Source organism: Candida oxycetoniae, assembly GCF_023343755.2.
Source record: "Candida oxycetoniae strain CBS 10844 chromosome Unknown scaffold1, whole genome shotgun sequence".
Lineage (NCBI taxonomy): Eukaryota > Fungi > Ascomycota > Pichiomycetes > Serinales > Debaryomycetaceae > Lodderomyces > Lodderomyces oxycetoniae.
The window spans coordinates 565,781-586,556 of NW_026055370.1; the positions used below are offsets into that span (position 1 = coordinate 565,781).

Sequence of the window (20,776 nt, forward strand, 5' to 3'; positions counted from 1 at the left end):
GGAGCACCACTGGCTAACACTATATTACTCTGCTCGATAGTGGCATTAATCAGTGGTCTACAATATTGTAGTGCTCTATACTTTACTTGAAGCCCCAATCCATATAATCCACAGCAGAAAAAAGAAACGATTGCTTGATAGTGGAGCAACACTTTGTAGCTTGTTACAACACTATCGAGCAACACTATCGAGCAACGCTATCTTGCAACGCTATCGAGCAGAGCGAGATAGTGTTGATAGTGTAGCAACACTTTGAAGCTTGTTACAACACTTTGAAGCTTGTTACAACACTATCTCGCTCTGCTCGATAATGTCGATAGTGAAAAAAAAAAAACAGTGCGAAAAAGAAAATCAAGGCAAAGTTATCCAATCATGGATTATTTTTTGTTGATTATATATTCTTCAAGCTTTTTTTTCTTTCCCTTTAAGCTAACCAAAAATTTTCCTTGTTGAAACAATATCAATAGGTTAGATATTCAAGAAAGAGAGTTGAACTATATAGCAAAGAATGTACTCCTTGTCAAAGCATATTATTTATGGACCCATAAAGCAGCAATCTAGATCAGCTTCTATCCTTCTATCTTCAGTTTCACAGGTTCCCCATGTTTCCTTTAATAGTGGGTATATAAGCAAGCGTCATGTTTCTTCTAAAGAATTGACTCCACAACAATTGCCTAAGGAGTTCCCATTAATGTCTGAGAAAACCGCTTCGAGCGCAATAGATTACGCATTGACTTCGTTGGATTTGATTGCAAATTGGGCAAGAAAATCATCATTTTGGCCCGTGACTTTTGGTTTAGCTTGTTGTGCAGTGGAGATGATGCATGTGTCGGCACCAAGATACGATCAAGATAGGTTGGGTATTATCTTTAGAGCATCGCCTCGACAATCAGATATCATGATTGTTGCAGGTACATTGACGAATAAAATGGCTCCTGCCTTGAGACAGGTTTATGATCAGATGCCCGATCCAAAATGGGTTATTTCCATGGGTTCGTGTGCCAACGGAGGTGGTTACTACCATTATTCATACTCAGTCGTGAGAGGGTGCGATAGAGTTATACCAGTAGACATATATGTACCTGGATGCCCACCAACGTCGGAAGCATTGATGTATGGTGTATTCCAGTTACAAAAGAAAATGATGAGTGCAAGAATAACGAGATTGTGGTACAGGAGTTAAAAAAAGAAAGAAAAGAAGAAAGAGTAGAAGAGATTATAGAAGCTGGAAAGCGGCCATTTTGCCCCCAACTTGTATATCGCTGTTGAAAAAAAAAAAGAGCAAAAGAGATTGTTAATAGCTGAAAGAGGGCCACTTTGCTCTAACTTGTATATCTCTGTTGAAAAAAGAGCAAAAAAGATAATAATAGCTGAAAAGGGGCCATTTGGCCGTATATCTCTGTTGAAACGAGTGTAAAGAGATTGCAAAGGGCCATTTGCCTGTATATCTCTGTTGAAACGAGTGTAAAGAGATTGCAAAGGGCTATTTGCCCGTATATCTCTGTTGAAACGAGTGTAAAGAGATTGCAAAGGGCCATTTGCCCCAACTTGTATACCTCTGTTGAAACGAGTGTAAAGAGATTGCGAAGGACCACTTGCCCCAACTTGTATATCTCCGCTAGTGGCTTTGTTGAATATCTTTTTGTTTTTAATAGTCATAGTTTAATAATTAGGTTATGAGCCCCATACTTATTTCACTCAACCCATCCAGTGTCGAGATATCGTGTCGGAAAAAACATTTCTTATCAAAAAATGACAATATTTTGGTTCAACACTACCTTCCAGATAAGTTAATTTTTCTTAATGTCGCGCATTGTTCTACTGATACACACACACATATATACAAACTGCCTCTCTTTACTCCTCAGTCATCAATGTGCAAAAAAAAACATTTTATTTTAAACATAACGAATTCACACATCAATTTTATAGGACCATTTTCAATTTCCCACCACGGGTTTTTTGACTTTTTTTATTGCTTTTCGCCTTCCCCCCCCCTTTTTTTTTTTCTAATTTGTTCATATATATATATATATATTGTAACATAATTTTTTCTGAAGGCGGTCAGCTTATCTACCTTTTTTTTTTTTGATCATTATCATAATATCATCGTTATATAAAGATGGCTAGAACTAAACAAACAGCAAGAAAGTCTACTGGTGGTAAGGCACCAAGAAAACAGTTGGCATCAAAAGCCGCTAGAAAATCAGCACCAGTTTCAGGAGGTGTTAAGAAACCACACAGATATAAACCAGGTACCGTTGCCTTGAGAGAAATTAGAAGATTCCAAAAATCCACTGAGTTATTGATCAGAAAGTTGCCTTTCCAGAGATTAGTCAGAGAAATTGCTCAAGATTTCAAATCAGATTTGAGGTTCCAGTCGAGTGCTATTGGTGCTTTGCAAGAAGCCGTTGAAGCTTACTTGGTTGGATTATTTGAAGACACTAACTTATGTGCTATTCACGCAAAGAGAGTTACCATCCAAAAGAAGGATATTCAACTTGCAAGAAGATTAAGAGGTGAGAGAACTTAATTGGAAAGAAACCCACCGATGTTGTCATTTTTTGGGGATTGACCGCTGATGTTACAACACATATTTGGTTTTTGATCTGTGTCTGTGTCTGTGTCTGTGTCTGGGTGTGTTTTTTTTTATTTTATTTCTTTTAGTTGTCTAGTTACAGGTTTTTTTATTTGTCCTTTATAGTTTCTATTTAGCTCTTGAGGATTGATATAGTGTGTGTTTTTCTTTAAATCAGAGTAACTCTGTCAAATGTTTTCATCGCAATGGAGGGTGGAACTTATTGTACATTTTTAAGGCCTACTTTTACCTACATACTTTTAACAATCTAAACTCAACAACAACGACAACGACAACAACAACGACAACAGAAAAAGGAAACTTTAATGAGATTTTTCAGTTTCAAACTCCAGCTTTGGACCCGTTTCATTGTATTTAGGATATACAGTGGAGGAGTCAATACCCGTACCTGGAACCTCATTTGTGTTCTCTTTTAAGTTCATTCTACCCAAAGAGCTAATTATTTCATCAGGATGCTGACCCTGCAGCAGTCGAGACTCTTCGGCTGCAACTCCATAATCCAAAGGATCTCCACCACTAGAACTAAAATAACCTGACGAAGAACCGAGGTTGCGCTTAACAGGGGTTGTTTCGTATGATCCGGTGTTTTCTCTTGAAAATGCTATGGTGCCCGTTGCCGTTGTGTCAGCAGAATCTCCTTCATCTGATGAATGTGCCTGTGCATGTGGGTGTGAATGTGAATGTGAATGTGAATGTGGAGTTGGATGAGAAGAAGGAATAGAATGATGAGGCGGAGGATGATGGGGTGGTGGAGGAGGTGGAGGAGGTGGAGGTGGCGGTGGCATCGGCGCCAGGCCTTGGTACTGTTGATAAAGTTGGAATTGATGACCAGACATTGGCATTCCTAGAGAATGCATTGGTGGAGGAGGCATTCCCATTTGAGGTGGACCATTTGATAGCAGCTGTGGTGAGATTTGGAGATTTGGAAGCTGTTGTTGCCGCTGTACTGTTTGGTTACCGGCTGCCGCGGCAGCAGCAGCTGCTGCAATTGCACTCGCCGGATCCATACCTATTGACAAAGCTGCAGCAACTTGCATTTGTGCTGCTTGTGCCATTTGCTGCTGTTGTTGTAGATACCTTTTGTTGTTAACAGAAACTCTTCCCCAACTCAATCTAACTCTGTTACCACCTATTATAAAGCCCTGCATTGCTGCAATTGTTTCTTCTGCTTCCTCTCGTGTTGAATATTTCACAAATGCACAGTTTTTACCCGGTGGGATCTTTATTTGCTGAATTGTACCAAACAGCTTAAATAGATTGAAAAGCGTTGCTTCTGTCACTTCTGTTGATAAACCACCTACAAAAACTGTAGTATTATTTGGATCTGCATATTGTGGCTGATGACGAGGGTGCTGCTGTAGTTGCTGCTGTAGCTGCTGTTGTAGCTGTTGTTGTTGTTGTTGTTGTTGTTGTTGTTGTTGTTGTTGCTGTTGTTGTTGCTGCTGTTGTTGTTGTTGCTGCTGTTGTTGTTGCTGTTGTTGCTGCTGCTGCTGCTGTAGCTGTAGCTGTTGTTGATGATGATGATGTAAAGGAGAATTCTGTTGTGGAAGCTGTAGATGAGGTGCAGCTGAAAAGGGTGGTGTTTGTTGAGATGAATTCGGAGACTCCAAATTACCTAAATACCTACCTTCGACATCGTGTGGTTGAGTAGAAATGTTCCCTGAGCGTGCCATATTTGGTTGATGATAAAACCCAAACATGGGGCTATTTCCAATATTATTTGGAGGCGCAACAGGTGATAAGAACATCATTTCTGGTGGTGGGGGCACAGGACCTGGACCTGGGCCCGACATTGCCGCTGCGGCCACGTCTGTTTGATAGTGGTCGTTTGACCTGTGATTGTAAGCATCTTGGAATTGAACCCGGGGGTTGCGGTTGAAAGAATTTCTTGGAGTTGCAAGAGCCACTCTCAAAGGACGTCCAGCAAACCATACTCCGTTCATTTCTGTCAATGCCCTTTGCCTCTCCAGCTCATCAGTAAATCGAACAAACCCAAAACATCGCGACTTTCCGGAAATTGGGTCTGTCATCACCCGAACTGTTTTTATTGAATCTGGAAAAGTTTTTTGGAAAAACGCTAGTAAATGTGCTTCTGTTGTCGATGCAGATAAATCACCTACAAACAATGAATACTCGGGCATTTGGATGATGGGAGCATTTAAAGTTGCCCCGCTAGCCCAGTTTAGCCTGAAATACTTTTTCTGATTGTCTGGATTGTCTGGAAAATGCTGCTGCGAAGGGATAGCAATATCAGGTAAAAGTTGTCCATTCAAGCCCAATGCCTTTTGTGCATCATCAAATGTCTCAAACTCAACAAAACAGTACCCCGAGTTTGCTACTCCCAGGTAGTGTAGATCAAGTTTCATTGCTTTCGGTTTAATAATTTTCACAGAGACTTTTTTTTGTAGAATGTTCCACCATAAATTTTCAATCTGCTCTTCATCCAATAAAGGATCTAAATCACCCATCCATAATGTTCGAGGCTGTTCCGGATTTCCGGCAAAAGTGGGGTCTTGTTCTAAGATTACGGCATTTGATTGTTTTGTCGAAACAGGCGGATTGGGAACCGTATAGTCCGATAATAGCTCTTGCTCTTTTTGGTGTTGGTGACTAGCAGTGCTTGAAGTCGTTGTTGTATTAGGGTTCAAGGAAACTTTTTGCTGAGAAGCAGCATGAATATCAGGGTGTTGTTGTGTTGTAGATGAATTGTAATTAGGATCAAAATTGGGGTCGGAATTAGAATCAATGACTGGGAATTCATCGAATTTCGTGGATGAAAATTCCATTCTAGTGGGAGAGGAGGGGAGGAAGAGAAGAGAAAAGGAGTAGCAGTAGTAGTAGTAGTAGTGATGGGGATGATAGTGGTAGCGTTGCTGCTAATACTAAATAGATGTTGATAACTCAATGGATGCAATCAAGTTAGATAACTATTATGAACTCACAGAATAGTTGCACACTAGTAAATGCAAAGAAAAAATAAAAGAAAAAGAGAACAAAATCATGAACCGGGATATTTGCAGTTTTGTGTACACTATCGACACTACACTACACTATCTAGCAGAGCGAGATAGTGGAGCACACTGACTAGCTGCCACAGACTAGCTGCATATGAAGAAAGAGGGTGAGTGAGGTGAGTGAGGCGAGAGGTGAGAGGTGAGTGAGGCGAGAGGTGAGAGGTGAGTGAGGCGAGAGGTGAGAGGTGAGTGAGGCGAGAGGTGAGAGGTGAGTGAGGCGAGAGGTGAGAGGTGAGTGAGGCGAGAGGTGAGTGAGGTAGACATGATGTAAGTAGTCAAAGTAGTTTATATAGTCGGAGTTCCAAAAATATGTACTAAAGAAAGAAGAAGGGTGAGGGAGATAAAACCCATGTGTTCTGCCCCTAGTTATGGTTCTAGTGCTTATAAATATTTAAAAAGCTAAAGCAAGTATTACTTTCCTACCACCAATTGTTATTTCATAATGATGACAAAGTAGGGGGAAAAAAAGAGAAAGCAAAGAAACCAACACTATCGAGCAGAGCTTGCTAGATAATGGAGCACAATTACATATTAATGATATTTAATTAATATGGTTTACACACTGACTAGCTGCCTATCGAGCAGAGCGAGATAGTGGAGTAACACTCAGTAGCTTGTTACAACACTATCGAGCAACACTCAGTAGCTTGTTAAAACATTATCTCGCTCTGCTCGATAGTGTTGATAGTGGAGCAACACTCAGTAGCTTGTTACAACACTATCTCGCTCTGCTCGATAGTGTTGGGTCTAAAGTATCTTAATATGGTTAATTGCATGTATTTTATGAAAAATCACGTCACGAGTCAGTGTTTCTCTACTATCTCGCTTCGCTCAATAGTGTCAAACAAAAAAAGATTGACCTATTTTCTTAAGATGGTTTCGTATCTAATCAAAGTACAGTATACAGTTTGAGCTGTTTTCCCCAATAGACACAATAAGAAAATATGTGTCAGAAAGAGCATCTATCCTAAAAAGTATTCATCCTAAAGAGCATCTACCCAGAGCATATCTTCAATCTGCATTATTCACCAAATCGTACCGATTTATTTAGTGTATCAAAAATCTTGATTTTGCGTCCGTCCCTAATAAAAAAGACACAGAAGCAAACAACAAAAAAAGAAAAGAAAAACATAAACAAGAAAAACATTCATTATAACAACACAATTAATTCATAGTTTACTCTTTTGGTTGACAGGTGACTAATGGAAGTAGATAGGGCTATATGTGCTGAGAAAGGTCCTTTTGGGGAGGCGCTTAGTAATGGCCAGCGAAAGGGGCCGGTCAATAGGGTTAATGGTCTCGGTTTGTTAACCCAAGAGGAAGAACAAGAAGAAGAAGAAGAAGAAGAACGCGTTAATGAGATGCAAAAGGGTAATGGCAACACTATGACGATGTCGACAACAATGTCGAAAGAATCAAAGGTCTTTTTGACTTCTCGGCAACAGAACCTTTACCAAAAGCAGGTCAAGTACATTCCTAACTGCGACTTTCTGGGTAATAAAAGCTCACTAATCTTTAGTGAGATCAAGCAAAACACGCCACAGGGTTCTGTGCCAAATACTTTTCAGTACAAGTCTCATCCCAATGCAAAGTCTAGGGAGTTGGGCGAAAGTTATTTGGGTGAAGATGGTTCTCACAGCGAACAGCTGCACCAACTGCATACTACAAGCTCGTTTCGACATACTCCTGATTGGATGCCTGCGGTTCTTGAAGACGAATGGCCGTCATCCGCTGACGCGGCGGCTGTTGAAATAGGCAACGCCAACTCCAGGGAGCAGCCCATTATGCTGGCGCCAAGATCTTTGAAAAGAGGTAGTTTTAGATCCATGGATTTTAACAGTTCAAATACGATGATTCATAACTCGGATGTTCAGTTGAGAAACAGTATCCCTTGGCTAAAGCTGCATGAAAGTCCTGCTCCCAAAAACCTTCGTCAGATATTTCATGATTCCAATGACTACAGCAACAAGGATGCATCTTCTATCATTCCCACACCGACTGTGACGATCAGAGATAAAAACAATAATAATAATGGCAACAGCAATGACAATGGCAATGGCAATGGCAATGACAATGGCAATGGCAATGGCAATGGTATTGGCGACGTCAACGTCAACGGCAATGGCAATGGTAATGGCGACGTCAACGGCAATGGCCACATTAACGATAGCATCATAGAAAGTATCAAAAGACCAATTTCAACAATTGTGGAACATTCTATGCCTGCACCAACCACAGGGTCTCCGTTGAAATTATTTGGTGATAACTACGATACTTTTACAAAACAAACTTTGAACGGAGTAATTCAAAATATGAAATCCAATAAGAATACCCCAGCCCAAAAGAATAATAATAATCATCCTCATCATTATCAGCCCAAACTGTTAAATAAAAAAGAGCTTCCAAGAGCACCTTTGGGTCCGAACTTTCAAGTGCAAAATTTGTCACGAATAACAAATATTCGGGCTTTTACAAAGACAGGATCATACACGGACAAATCATATCTCGCAAATGCCGACAAGATATTCTCTAATATCAAAAAGAAGGGCTTTGCAGTGGGAGACCCCAATGTGAGAATTGTGTCACAAAATACAGCAACCTCGACTCCGAAAAAGGTTGAAGAGATGGGACATCAAGAGGAAGATTTTGCTTCTTTTACTACAGGTTACGATTCAGATGGGGCAAGCATTAATGGCGAAGGTGAAAACGACAACGACAACGACAACGACGATGACGATAGTGGAGGTACAGAAAAGCATGAAACTGATAGTTTTAAAAACTATACATCAGTGACAAAAGATAGCTTTGATAACACGTCAAAGTTTGATGATGGACGTTTGGGCTCTTCTTTTGGTGTTGGCATTGGTGTTGTGCCGTTTCGAAATAATCAAGAACATCAGGAATCGGATTATACTCAAGGAAGTTTTACAGACACCGAAAATGGGGCTGAAGAAGACATCGTACCTCTCAAATTGCCCAGCGACTCGCCAAATCGTATGAAGAGCCGACGCGAGGGTATTTGGGAGGAAACAGCGGCTATGAAATTATCGTTGAATAAGTTGCCAAGACAGGTATTATCATCTACAGAATATTTGGAAAACCCAGACTATCACATAGAAAAGGAAGACAGTTATTACCACCCAGAGCCTATGAAATGGAAAGCCAAATCACAATTGAAGCTTGGCTTAAAGAATCCCGGTTTGCTAAATAGGATACTGCCGGTAGTTGAACTACCACTGGAGTACGACGATATGATTTTTAATAAAGTCAATGGCAGATGGGAGAATAAACATGGTGTGCAGAATAAGACATTGGACAAAATTGACGATTTGGTGGATAACATCAACGTTCAAAAAGTAGAGGAAAAAGAAATGGAAAAAGAAGAAGGTGGTGGTGGCGGTGGTGGAAAAGGAGGAGGAGAAGCGGGAAGAGAAGTGGGAGGACACTTGGGTATACTAAAACAGGATAGCCAAAGCAGGAGACAAAATTTAGAGGTGTCTTTCCACGAGCCAGCTTCGCCAAGTCTAGTAGATTACAAGGGACAGGTACTTCCGCTAACTGTTTCAGAAGAAGAAGTTACTAGGTTGTCACAAGTAAATGGTGACGTTTCATTCTCCGAGTCAAAAAAGCAATTGGTTTCTGTAATTACAGATATCCTTGATACCCAAGAGGAACTACGCGATTGGGAAGATGTACAAAAGATTGATTTGTCAAGTTCTAAATTGAGGAACGTGAATGATTTAGCTTCCATTTTGCCTAATTTGACCGAGTTGAATTTGTCAAATAACAAAATCAAGTATCTCGGTGGTATACCTTCGAAGATATTGGCATTGGATTTAGGGTCAAATGAAATTGAAAACAGGACATCTTTTGGCGGCGTTTACAATCTCCATCACTTGGCACTTGACTACAACTTTTTGACGCACACAATGAACTTGTCGAAAAACATTCATTTGACATCTCTCACTTTGTCCAATAATTTTATAGAGGACATTTCAGGATTGAAAGCTTTATCCAATTTGATTACGTTGGACTTGTCACATAATAAAATTGAAGGACATTTAGATTTGAGTACATTTGATTTTAAAAGATTGCAAGTGTTGAATCTATTGGACAATAAAATCCACACACTTGAAGGAGTTGATTCATTATCGAGCTTGAAAGTGTTTTGTTTGGACAATAACGTATTGCTGGTGTTTGATTGCACCAGTGGTTCTATATGCAAGTTAACCATTTGTGGGAACAAGTTGAAATGCCTAGATTTGTCAAAGCTCAGCCAGTTGAGATCTGTGAAATTTGACGGTAATGCGATTGTGCAATTTTCGACTCTGGAGGCGAACTTTATTGATCTGATTTCATTAAAGTCTCAGCCTCATCTACCTGAACTCTCGAAACAGGTATTTGAGAATTTGGTAAATGTAAGACGTATGGATTTGTCTGGAAACGAGTTTCCCTTATTGAGTCAAGCCTTTACGTTTTTATTTGTTAGCAAGCTAACCATGACAGCAATGAACCTCAATTCCTTGCCTTTTAATTTTAGCCTGACTTTCCCCAATGTGAAGTTGCTAAACTTGAATTTTAACTCGTTGAAGACATTGAGACCGTTATCCGGCTTGTCCAATTTGAGACAACTATCATTGGTTAATAATAAATTACCCGACCTCCATGATATTCTAGCGAGTCTTGAGAGCTGTAGAGGCTCATTGCAGAAGCTCGATCTAAGATTGAACCCAATAAGTATTGATATATACCCCTATTTATTTGTTGCAGACGACTTGGAGAATAGTACAATAGGTTTAGAAACTGTTGATGATATTGACACTTTTGCAAAACGGTTAGAAGAAATAGATGCAACTGGAGAATGGAAAGAAAGGGATAATGTATTTCTTCAAGGAATGCTTGAAGGTGGTGCTGAGGAAGAAGAAAAAGAAGCCACAGCTGTTAAAAGAAGAAGATACACTAGTGCAATAATTTTGTACTTTTCAGCCTTGCGAGTCTTGGACGGAATTGTTGTCAACAACTGCTCTCGAAATACAGCATACCAACAGTTTAGAGAGTTATATCCAAAGAATTAATGAAATGAAAGAACACTCACGACAATTATGTTTGCTGTTAGAGTCCATATTATGCTATATACTTTTGAGCTTATTGCATTTTGCTATATACTTTCCTCTTTCCTGGCGCGCGTCAAAATAAGAGATAATTTCATATCAAATAACAACAATAGCCTTTAAAATGTTAGTTTGATAAGCTGAAAATAAAAGATAAGGATGTTCCCTTGCTTTACTCCTTCTTCCTTCGTCCTCTGCCCCTTCCCCTTTCCCCCCTCTTTTCCATCTATGCTTCGCTAAGAAACTTCTTTTTTCCAGAGATAGAGAAATGTACTAAGTCTTTATATATTTATAAATATGTATGCATGAACATTCTTACCAGATCAAGCTTATATCTGACGATGGGTTATACCACTGCGATATGTATGTATATATCCAAAGTGGAATTCAGATAAATGGCAAACCAGACAGAAAAAAAAAAAAAAAAAAAAAAAAAAAAAAAAAAAATATATTCAATTTTTTTTTAAAAAAAAAAAAAAAAAAAAAAAAAAAAAAAAAAAAAAAAAAAAAAAAAAAAGAAAAAATATATACATATTTATTCTGACATCAAGTCTTGTATATCTTTTTCACATCGCATAGTAATTTCCTAATTATATTAAGGTGACATAACTAGAGATGAATGGTGAAGGATGGTATGTTTTGAAAGAGCTTTACACACGGGTTTGTTAGAGCAGGTTGAATTGAGCCTTGCAATTGTTATGAGGAAGAAGGCAAGCCAGGGTAAAATTTCAATAGGGAGATAGAGTGGGCTTTTGTTGCTGTATACTGCTTTTGGGTTTTTCTCTAATGTGGTACTAACTGTTTTGCTCTAGGTTATTTATACTTGCAGTTATTGTCAATGCTGTTAACTTGTTTTCACAGGTGTTTTTCACAATTATGTACTCGGATTTAGAGTGCGACTACATCAACCCAATTGAATTGTGTAACAAATTGAACCCCTGGTTCATTCCAGAGGCTGGATTACATGCCTTTATCACCTTGTTGTTTTTGGTTAACGGTTACTGGTTCTGTTTTTTACTCAACTTGCCATTACTTGGATACAATGTCAACAAGTTCTACACAAAGAATCATTTATTAGATGCCACAGAAATTTTCAGAACCTTGTCGAAACATAAGAAAGAGAGCTTTCTTAAGTTGGGTTTCCATTTATTAATGTTTTTCTTCTACTTGTATAGAATGATCATGGCCTTGGTTAATGATGAACATTGATGAAATATATTTCGGTTGTGTAAAAAATAAGAAAAAAAGGATAAAAAAAAAAGCATGCCATAAGAACCATGTATTTTCGGATATGGAGTTGCATATTATGATATATACATATATATATATATATTTAATTATTCAGAAGAGGTGAACTTTGTATTTGTTTACAAATCTTTCACACTGTAATATATTTTGCGTTTATATCATTGTGGTTTTATTCTTTTTCTGTCATTGCACCAATGGTGATGGATAGATCACATGAAAACCGTGTTGTAAAAATAACATTCGTTTGTTGAAACACTTACTCTAAATGAAGGAGGAAGTGGAGGGAAGACTAGAATACATTCACGCATCTTCCATTGAAGTAGGTGTCTCGTTGGTATTGAGAATGATTTTTGAGTATTAGGATGAGTTGAAGGTTCAAATGTTTGTGCAAACCTTTCATCCTAAATCTACAAGCTAGTCTTTTGTCAGCTTCGTAAACGCTTTTCGAGGCTTTGAATTTTCGTACTTGTAAACTGAATCTTTGAACGCAAATTTGTAATTGTTTGAGCTAAAGTCTTCTGTTGTTGCAGTAAGGTAGAATAAACCAGCTGCAACGTTTGTTTCGTCGCGCTTTCTCCTCTTAATTTATTCACCTCCTTATCAAGCCCGGCATAGCTTTTCTCTAAATCGGTAATCTCTAGCTTCAATTTCTTGCAATCGTTTTGTGCTCTGAGTATTTCAGTCTTACCGTCCACAATGTACAGGGCTTGCGTCCTCAAACACTCTATTTCATTGATAACCTTACCAATGCTTTCACTTTCCTTATCCACATCTACACTCATATCTACGAATCTTTTAAAGAAAAGATTCAATGTCTCCAATAGCCTTAGCCTTTGCTGATCTAGAGTGTACATTGAGTATACAGCTTTTTCAGCACGCATCCTATCAATTGAACTTGATTCAACCCCTACTTTTTGTTGCAGCAGCAGCACAACCAAATCATTTGTTCTCGGCACTGACCTTCGACCAGGCGGCCTATATTTCTTTGGACGACCTTTTCCCCGCTTGGATTTCTTTTTATCCGCGTCTATTGAATGTGAGTGGTGCATTGGGCTGCTGTTCCCATCTGCTACGAAATGATCCTGTAAAATAGTTACATTATTTCCATTTCCTTCTCCGCTTTCCTGCTTCTCCTTGATCAATTCTTTCTCAAGTTTATTCTTTGGTATAGATACAGAGACCAAATTCGAAGAAAGTTTTAAATCATTAGCTTTCACAACGCGATTTCTAAAAAAAAAAAAAAAAAAGATTATAATGATAATAGAAGAAATAGAGTTAGTTTCTGTTGATTCTGTTCATGCTTCAATTTCCAACGCATACCCTGAACCTCTGATTCTGGCTTGTCTATTGATCTTTACTACATCAGCAGGCACCATCTCTGGTTTACGTAACTTCACACACAAATCAAGATGGTTGCTGATGACAAAGAAGAAGAAGAAGAAAGAAAGAAAGAAAGAAGAAGAAAAAAGAAACCGAGTCTTTTTTAAAATTGTGATTTGAAAAAAAAAAGAAAACTAACTGCTTTAGAGAGGCCCCTCCTTTGAAACAGTATTAAATGCAAATGCTTTTATATATTACATACAAAAAGTTCACACACACAGAGAGAGAGACACATGTGGATGTCTACTGTTGAGAGAAGTGTTCCAACAAGATATTTCTCTCGTCAGAGTCAGCACCCCAGTTTTTGACAACAACACATGAAGCACCAACAACTTTTCTAGCGTTACCTTCTTGGTCCAACTGGCATAAACCAGCCCATTCACCTAACAATTTTGCGTCTGAAACTTTAATCAATGGAATCTTCTCCTCTGGTTCATTACATAAAGCTTCAACTAATTTAATGATAGATTCTTCAGTAACTGAATCACACAAAACACATAATTGAGCTTCTCTTTTGGATAAAGCTTTTGAAGCTTCTCTTAAACCTCTGGCTAAACCGTCGTGGACTAAGGAGGTTCTCAAAACAACTTTCAAAGCATCTTCGATAGAAACGGAAGTTTCTTGCTCAACAGCAACTTCTTCAACAATCTGTTCTTGTTCAACGTCTGACATATTAACTTTTGTGTATATCTAAAAGAGGGATGTGGTAGAGGGGACTTCTTCGTCAAGTAATTTAATTACTGCTCAGTGCTCTCTAAAAAGATAGGCTTTACCAAGTGTAAATGACATTTCTCCTTCTTTGAAATTTTTCAAACTTACTGGAAAATGAGAAGTAGTGTATAATATTCAATAAATAATCTTTCAGAGCAGAAAGAAAAATGATTTTTCCAGGGCTATAAACCGTTTGGTGCAAATTGGTAGCACTGGCTATGTTGAGAGAGACCTTTAAGAGGATAAAACTAAGAAATAGATAAAGCAGTGGGGGGGGGAAGAAATGTCTGTGAATCATCTTCATTTCAAAGAGTAATCCATTCCTAACGGTATGAAATGCTGATAAATTTAACTTTTGTTAAGTAGATAATTGTTTTTATTAAGTATTCATAATACTTGGACTTGGTTGTTAAAGAGGAATTCGGAACAAGATTGAGCTCGTTTTTGGTCTTTTAATCCTAAGCCACGCATTGATTTCACAATCAACGTCTAACTAGTTCGGAGTTGGAAAGTAAACAGGCAGCCGAAAAAAGTGTAGACAATATTATTATAGTGCACTCTCTTTTTTTCAGCCAAACTTCATAACAAAGTATTCCTGATATGGTATTTCTGACAGAGTAAACTTTACTTTGACTTGAGAATTGGTTTCATCGTGAGATGCGAGTACTATGCAAAACAATCGCTAACCTCTCACAATGTGGGGTAGCAAATTGTACGAAAGCAAGTTTGAGAAAATAATCGCACATCATTTTTTTGTTTTTATTTACTTTTTTAATCTTTTATTCCGTAAAGTCTTATGTGAACACAATTTTGATAGTTTTTACACTCTCACCGTTCTTTGCAAAAAGTTATGTCAAGTATAGTCACTTTTTGATTTGACTGCTCCTTCAAATAGGAGTCTGCTTACTGCTATGTAATCACGTCGCCTTATCAAACAATATGGAGGGAAGTCCCTGGTAATTTTTGTTCGTTGAAAAATCATATATTTACTACAATATGCATATATATAAACGTTAGCAAGTTCCACATAATAGCAACAAAAATCTTTTTGCTAGAATAGGCATATTCTAGGATTGGCCCTTATAAAGCAGAAATTCATGCTATGGATGCCAAACTTCATGGTTATATATGAATAGAAATATGGACCATTAACTCGTTGGTTTGTTTGTTTTGTTTTTTTTTTACGATGCAGTTAGAGTATATGCGATGTATACGTATAAAGTACTATTACTGGCATTTTTGTTGATAGCATCTTCAAAGGCTTTGTGGCCATTTGATGAGTCAGAAAATACAGTCGGGGCTACTCCTACTCAAGAGCCTTGGTGGGAGCGCATTCTTGGTGGGGAAACGGGAACTACTAGTACTTTATCAACACAGACGCCAGTTACTCAAAGCCAAGCTATTTCACAGACATCAGCAGTTAGTTCTGTGTCATCCTCGGAACAGCCGTGGTACGCAAGTTTTTTTAGTAATCAAATAGTAATATCCAGTTCAACATCAAAGCCACCACCTGCAACTGCAACTGCAATTGCACACTTTGGTATTACCACGTCTCAAACACCGCTGGCAAGTCGTTCCACGAAACTAGCTACATCCGATAATGTGCTAGAAAGTTTTATTGCAGGTCTTGGGCTTGGGAAAACCTCCAGCTCTAGCAGTGTCAGCTCGTTGAATTCAACTACAGCCTCAAGAATCGAGTCTTCGGACTCGGTAAAGGCTACAGATGAAACTGAATCAAATAGAGATGGAGACGGTATTCTCAACCCTTACAGTCCAATCAACGTCACGTGTCCAAGTCATTCCATTGTGAGAGAAGCAAATGGCTTGTCGACTGGCGAAAAGGACTATATTTTGTCGAGACAAGAACTCACAAATAGAAACCTCATTGATTTCCTCTCGAATAGGGCTAATTTGAGCGATTTTGATTCCGAACATTTTATTAACGAAAACTCTCGTGATCATAATATTACCATTGGCTTGGCATTTTCTGGAGGTGGTTATAGAGCAATGTTGTCAGGTGCCGGATCACTCTTAGCTCTAGATAATCGATTCGAGGATTCGAATACGAATGGCTTAGGTGGCCTTCTACAGTCCACGACATATTTGTCTGGGTTATCTGGTGGATCGTGGCTAGTGGGTAGTTTAGTATTGAACAACTGGATTTCAGTACAAGAATTGTTTAACGGCTCAGCGAATATGTGGAATCTCGAGGATTCCTTTTTAAATCCAAACAGTTTAAGTGCTGCAGAGTTGGCAAAGTACTATTTGGGTGTAGGAACTGCTGTAGATGCCAAGAATCAGGCTGGCTTTAAAACCTCGTTAACCGATCTCTGGGGAAGAGTTCTTAGTCACCAATTCTTTGACGATAGCAGCGGTGGAGTAAATGTTACATGGTCAGGGGTGCGTAACTTTTCTACTTTTGAAGATCATAGTATGCCATATTTTTTTGTTGTTGCCAACGGCAAGGTTACACTGAATCCAGAAATTGACCAAAATCTGACTTTTATTGTTGAAATGTCAGCTTATGAGCTTGGTAACTTTGATAATTCTTTGAAATCATTTGTTGATATAGAATACTTGGGTTCGAATATCGAGAATGGGGAGTCTTCTCAATGTGTGAAGAATTTCGATAATGGCGGCTTTTTAATGGGAACATCTTCGTCTCTATTTAATCAAATATTTATGAATTTGAGTGGCTATGACGTTGGCATGCTAATAAGACCAGTAGTGGAAACCGTTTTGAGTGACTTGACAGATGATAAAACGGATGTTGCAATTTTTGAGCCCAATCCCTTCTACGAATCTACCTATGGAAGCATTGAAAGTGTTGGAAACAATCGTACTTTAACCTTAGTCGATGGTGGTGAAAATGGACAAAATGTACCTTTTTATCCCTTGATACAAAAGGATAGGAATGTCGATGTTATTTTTGCATTTGATAATAGTGCAGATACTCAAGAGAACTGGCCAAATGGCACTTCTTTTGTAGAGACTTATAAATGGCAATTTACTGATCAAGGAAAGGGAACACCATTTCCGTTTGTACCGGATGTTAAAACCTACTTGAATAAGGGCCTTGGGGAAAAACCAATTTTCTTTGGCTGCAATGCCTCGTCTTTATCTCCATTGATAAAGTGGCACGGTGTTGACGAAAGGAACGAAACTGATATTCCTTTGGTTGTCTATGTATCCAGTAATCACCAGTCGTACTTGTCCAATTTTTCCACATTCAAGTTGTCCTATGATAATGCTGAAAAGTTTGGAACCATTCAAAATGGTTATGAAGTCGTGACGAGCAAAAACTTAACCGATGATACAGAATGGGCTACTTGCGTGGGATGTGCAATAATCAGAAGGCAGCAAGATAGATTAGGAGAAAAACCGAGTCAAGAATGTGAAAGATGTTTTAAACGATATTGCTGGACTGGAACTTTAGATTTGGCACCAAAAGTAGACGTTGATGGTCTTTATACCAATTCAAGTACTAATCACAACAACAACAACTCAAGCTCCATTTTGCATAACAATGCGACATCTACTATTTCCCACAACTCAACCTCGACGTCTACTCGTCATAGTCCTACTGTTGCAGCTGGTAGTTTTTCACAAAGTACAAGAGCTTCTCAAACGACTAGATTCTATCCAAGTACCAGCATAACTTCAAAATTAAGTATCATCTCGAAAACTACAACCAATACCTTGTTTAATGGTGTGCAGGGGTTTACGGTGCCATCTGTCGTTGCAATTTGCTTCAACTTTCTTTTGAGTGTTATCTTTTAAAATATCCTTTTCTGGTCTTCCTTAATTTTGGTCGACGTTTACTATCAAAAAAAGATAGAGATATTCTCATATTTAAATTTGTATCGATAAATATATTAATATATATATATAGTTATAAAAACTATGCTATTAAATAAACTTCTTTGTTTCAATGATTATTGGATATCCTCTATCCTGTTTCATTTTGTTTTGTTTTTTTTTTGGTCCACTCACCTTATCACTGCACAGGATATTGCAGAGAAATTCAAAAAAAAAAGGTATAACACGCGATAAGGAACCTGTCCCCAAAAAAAAAAAAAAAAATTAAAAAAACGGCCGTGTTGTTTTCCCCTGTTTATAATAGCTTGAACATGTTGTTCCCCAAACAGAATTTGATGATGGAATGAAAACCACAAGCTCTCTGTTTGTTTCAAGGAAACGAAAAAAAAAAAAAAAAAAAAAAAAAAAAAAAAAAAAGAAGCAATGTTGTTATTCGTATTGAAATATTACAGTAATTTTTTTTCTTTTCTTCTTTTAGGAATTTTTCTTTTTTCTTCTCTTCTTTAAGGGTTCTTCTTTTTTTTCTTATAATTACAACTCCATGGTTTCGGCACCAAATGGTTCGTGGCTGTCTTCCATGTCTTCTTCATCGGTATCAATTGCATTTTCACTCATGTTACCATTTCGCAGCTCTCTTAAAGCTGCCAAATTGGTTCCAGATCCTCCTCCAACTATACCTCCAGCAACCGAGGATGAGGTCGTCTTTTGTTGTATATCAGGCTGATTAACTCTATCATACTCATCCTCTTCATCTTCAAAATCTACGTCAAAAAAGTCATCCGTTGTACCTGTGATTTGCTGGTATATTGACTTCACGTCTGTAATAATTCCGTCATATGATAATTCTGCACTAGGCATATTGGTGAATATGATTTCGTTCTTTGCATCGGGAATATCCTTCAACACAATGTTATTCTTACTTGTAGGTTTGAAAATATTCGACAAATCGCTCGCAACAAAAGTTTGTTCAATGTAACCTACTTTGCATACAATTTCAACAGTTTCTTTTGGCACGAAATTCTGCAAATGAGAGCCCAATTTAAATGAATTGGCCAAAACAGGTGTTCCTTGTGCACTCATAACAAAATCTGTTTCATCCAATATTCCATCAATATTATTACAAGATTCCCTAAGTAAAGACAACTCCATTTTCGAGTAAGCTGACTCAAGATCACTTTTTGCTCGGTTCAAATCTTGCTCAACAGTTTGGCTAAACCAAATTGACTGTCCCTCGGGACACAAGCCAGTCCCGCCATTTTGGATTATAACTTGAACCGAATATTCGTTGTTTGTAGGTAAAGAATGAGGCGGGAATACCACGATGGCCAGTGACTCATTTGAAGACATCCATTCTTTACAATCACGCCTTACAACTGTAATCAATCTAGTTACATAATGTGGCTGCAAATTCTCCGTAGCTTGATTATAACTTGATTGTAGAAACTTGGGCATTTGAGTTGGCGAAATTACAACTTTCTCATTAATCTTTATGTGTGAGCCATCATTAAAATGAGCAATCTTTAATTCTGGGTCGAAATCAATTAAGCTGGTGTTCAACTTGTAAGTTGTACCTGCAACTGCGGCACTTCGACAAAATCCTTGCGCCAATTCCCCAGGTCCACCATACTTGGACACCATACAAGGAAACTTGCCATAAACATCAAACGATGAAAGAAACCTTTTGATCTTGATAAATGCTTCTTTGGTATTTATTTGTTCCTTGTAGCTCAAACCGATAGAGAACACCAATTCGTTAATCTGAGGATCTTCAAGCTTGAACTCGTCTCTTAGAAACTTTTGAACAGGTTGTGTGGCATATGGCTTAATTTTTTGCTTGTAATCCGGGTCCAAAAGTATAAACTTTAGAAACTTCATCAAGTATCTTTTGGTTTTCAACGACAAGGACTTGTCTATGAAAATATCTTCCTTTGTGGTAGAGTTGATCTTTTGCTGGAAATCGTCATTTTCAAAAACGTGGAAATTGGATAATGACTGAAACTCCAAATAACGGTAAACACGAGATTTCACTAATAAACTCAAAAGGTCTGATTGACAAAACATAATCTTTGGCGTCAAATCAATACCATAATCCTTGGACTTGTACTGATTGTTCAATTTCCCACCAGGTATATAAATTTGTGCATCTTGAAAATGAGGAATCTTGTTCTGGTTGACATCAGCACACCATTTTTTTAATTGGTCGATTGTCAAAGTCGAACTCGAATCACCATAATACTGCTTGTTGTCGATATGTAAAACCGAAGTACCTTGCCATGAGAGTGCCGCTGCTAATACACTTTCCTGTAATCCCGTTCCTAAAATCAAAACGTCACAATTATCAATCTTGAGGTACTGATCCTGAGGTTTTTCCAATCCGGCCAACGGTGGTATTACCGAGGGGGAATAAGAAGTACTAGGTCTGCGTTCAGCCATCGACTTTCTCCTCTCTGTTCTAGTATAGTTCATCCTTGATTAAAAGCTAGAAACGGGAAAAAAAAAAAAAAAGGGCCAAGGACAAAGTGAAGAACAGTTCAGAATGCTTTAACTGTATGCGTGAGTATAGTCCATAAGCTTCACTTTCTCTATTGTGTTTTTTTAACCTTTGTTCTCTCACTTCTTGGTTCTTCTTCTGTGTGTCTCTGTGTGTCTTTGTATGTCTCTAGTGTGTGCGTGTGCGTGTGTGTGTGGGGGGGGGGTTGGCGTAATCTTTTATATCTTATTGTCTTGAGTCGAAATAAAAAAATTTTCTTTATATTTTTTTTTTTTTTTCCCGACGTTTAATTTTTAAAGCCAGGAAAAAAAAAAAAGTTTTAATTCGTGTCTAAGTAGCTATTTCGATTCTACCCCCAAACCCCAAAACATGTTTTTACTCAAACGCACGAGGGGTCGCGCTA

General features: G+C 38.1%; 8 protein-coding genes across 8 annotated transcripts; 5 read left to right on the plus strand and 3 right to left on the minus strand. All coding sequences in view use genetic code 12, as the record gives it.

Annotated features, from left to right (window-relative positions):
* Window positions 1-508: 508 nt before the first annotated feature.
* FESUR1 (Fesur1p) lies at window positions 509-1,183 on the plus strand (the record flags this gene model as incomplete). The annotated part of the gene is made up of 1 exon (XM_049322848.1): window positions 509-1,183. The coding sequence occupies one exon, from the start codon at window positions 509-511 to the stop codon at window positions 1,181-1,183; it is 675 nt and encodes a 224-aa protein (XP_049181425.1).
* A 939-nt stretch (window positions 1,184-2,122) lies between these two features.
* On the plus strand, window positions 2,123-2,533 carry HHT1 (Hht1p; the record flags this gene model as incomplete). Its single annotated transcript, XM_049322849.1, has 1 exon — window positions 2,123-2,533. The coding sequence occupies one exon, from the start codon at window positions 2,123-2,125 to the stop codon at window positions 2,531-2,533; it is 411 nt and encodes a 136-aa protein (XP_049181426.1).
* Window positions 2,534-2,901: 368 nt separating this feature from the next.
* On the minus strand, window positions 2,902-5,385 carry KGF56_001700 (uncharacterized protein; the record flags this gene model as incomplete). Its single annotated transcript, XM_049322852.1, has 1 exon — window positions 2,902-5,385. The coding sequence occupies one exon, from the start codon at window positions 5,383-5,385 to the stop codon at window positions 2,902-2,904; it is 2,484 nt and encodes an 827-aa protein (XP_049181427.1).
* A 1,430-nt stretch (window positions 5,386-6,815) lies between these two features.
* On the plus strand, window positions 6,816-10,688 carry KGF56_001701 (uncharacterized protein; the record flags this gene model as incomplete). Its single annotated transcript, XM_049322853.1, has 1 exon — window positions 6,816-10,688. The coding sequence occupies one exon, from the start codon at window positions 6,816-6,818 to the stop codon at window positions 10,686-10,688; it is 3,873 nt and encodes a 1,290-aa protein (XP_049181428.1).
* Window positions 10,689-11,339: 651 nt separating this feature from the next.
* KGF56_001702 (cornichon family protein) lies at window positions 11,340-11,933 on the plus strand (the record flags this gene model as incomplete). Its single annotated transcript, XM_049322854.1, has 2 exons — window positions 11,340-11,356; window positions 11,537-11,933. 2 exons carry the CDS (start codon window positions 11,340-11,342, stop codon window positions 11,931-11,933), a joined length of 414 nt encoding a protein of 137 aa, XP_049181429.1.
* A 464-nt stretch (window positions 11,934-12,397) lies between these two features.
* Window positions 12,398-14,024, minus strand: RPS12 (40S ribosomal eS12 domain-containing protein; the record flags this gene model as incomplete). The annotated part of the gene is made up of 2 exons (XM_049322855.1): window positions 12,398-13,199; window positions 13,621-14,024. The coding sequence occupies 2 exons, from the start codon at window positions 14,022-14,024 to the stop codon at window positions 12,398-12,400; spliced, it is 1,206 nt and encodes a 401-aa protein (XP_049181430.1).
* A 1,245-nt stretch (window positions 14,025-15,269) lies between these two features.
* PLB5 (Plb5p) lies at window positions 15,270-17,843 on the plus strand (the record flags this gene model as incomplete). Its single annotated transcript, XM_049322856.1, has 1 exon — window positions 15,270-17,843. The coding sequence occupies one exon, from the start codon at window positions 15,270-15,272 to the stop codon at window positions 17,841-17,843; it is 2,574 nt and encodes an 857-aa protein (XP_049181431.1).
* Window positions 17,844-18,413: 570 nt separating this feature from the next.
* KGF56_001705 (GTPase-activating protein) lies at window positions 18,414-20,315 on the minus strand (the record flags this gene model as incomplete). Its single annotated transcript, XM_049322857.1, has 1 exon — window positions 18,414-20,315. The coding sequence occupies one exon, from the start codon at window positions 20,313-20,315 to the stop codon at window positions 18,414-18,416; it is 1,902 nt and encodes a 633-aa protein (XP_049181432.1).
* Window positions 20,316-20,776: the final 461 nt, after the last annotated feature.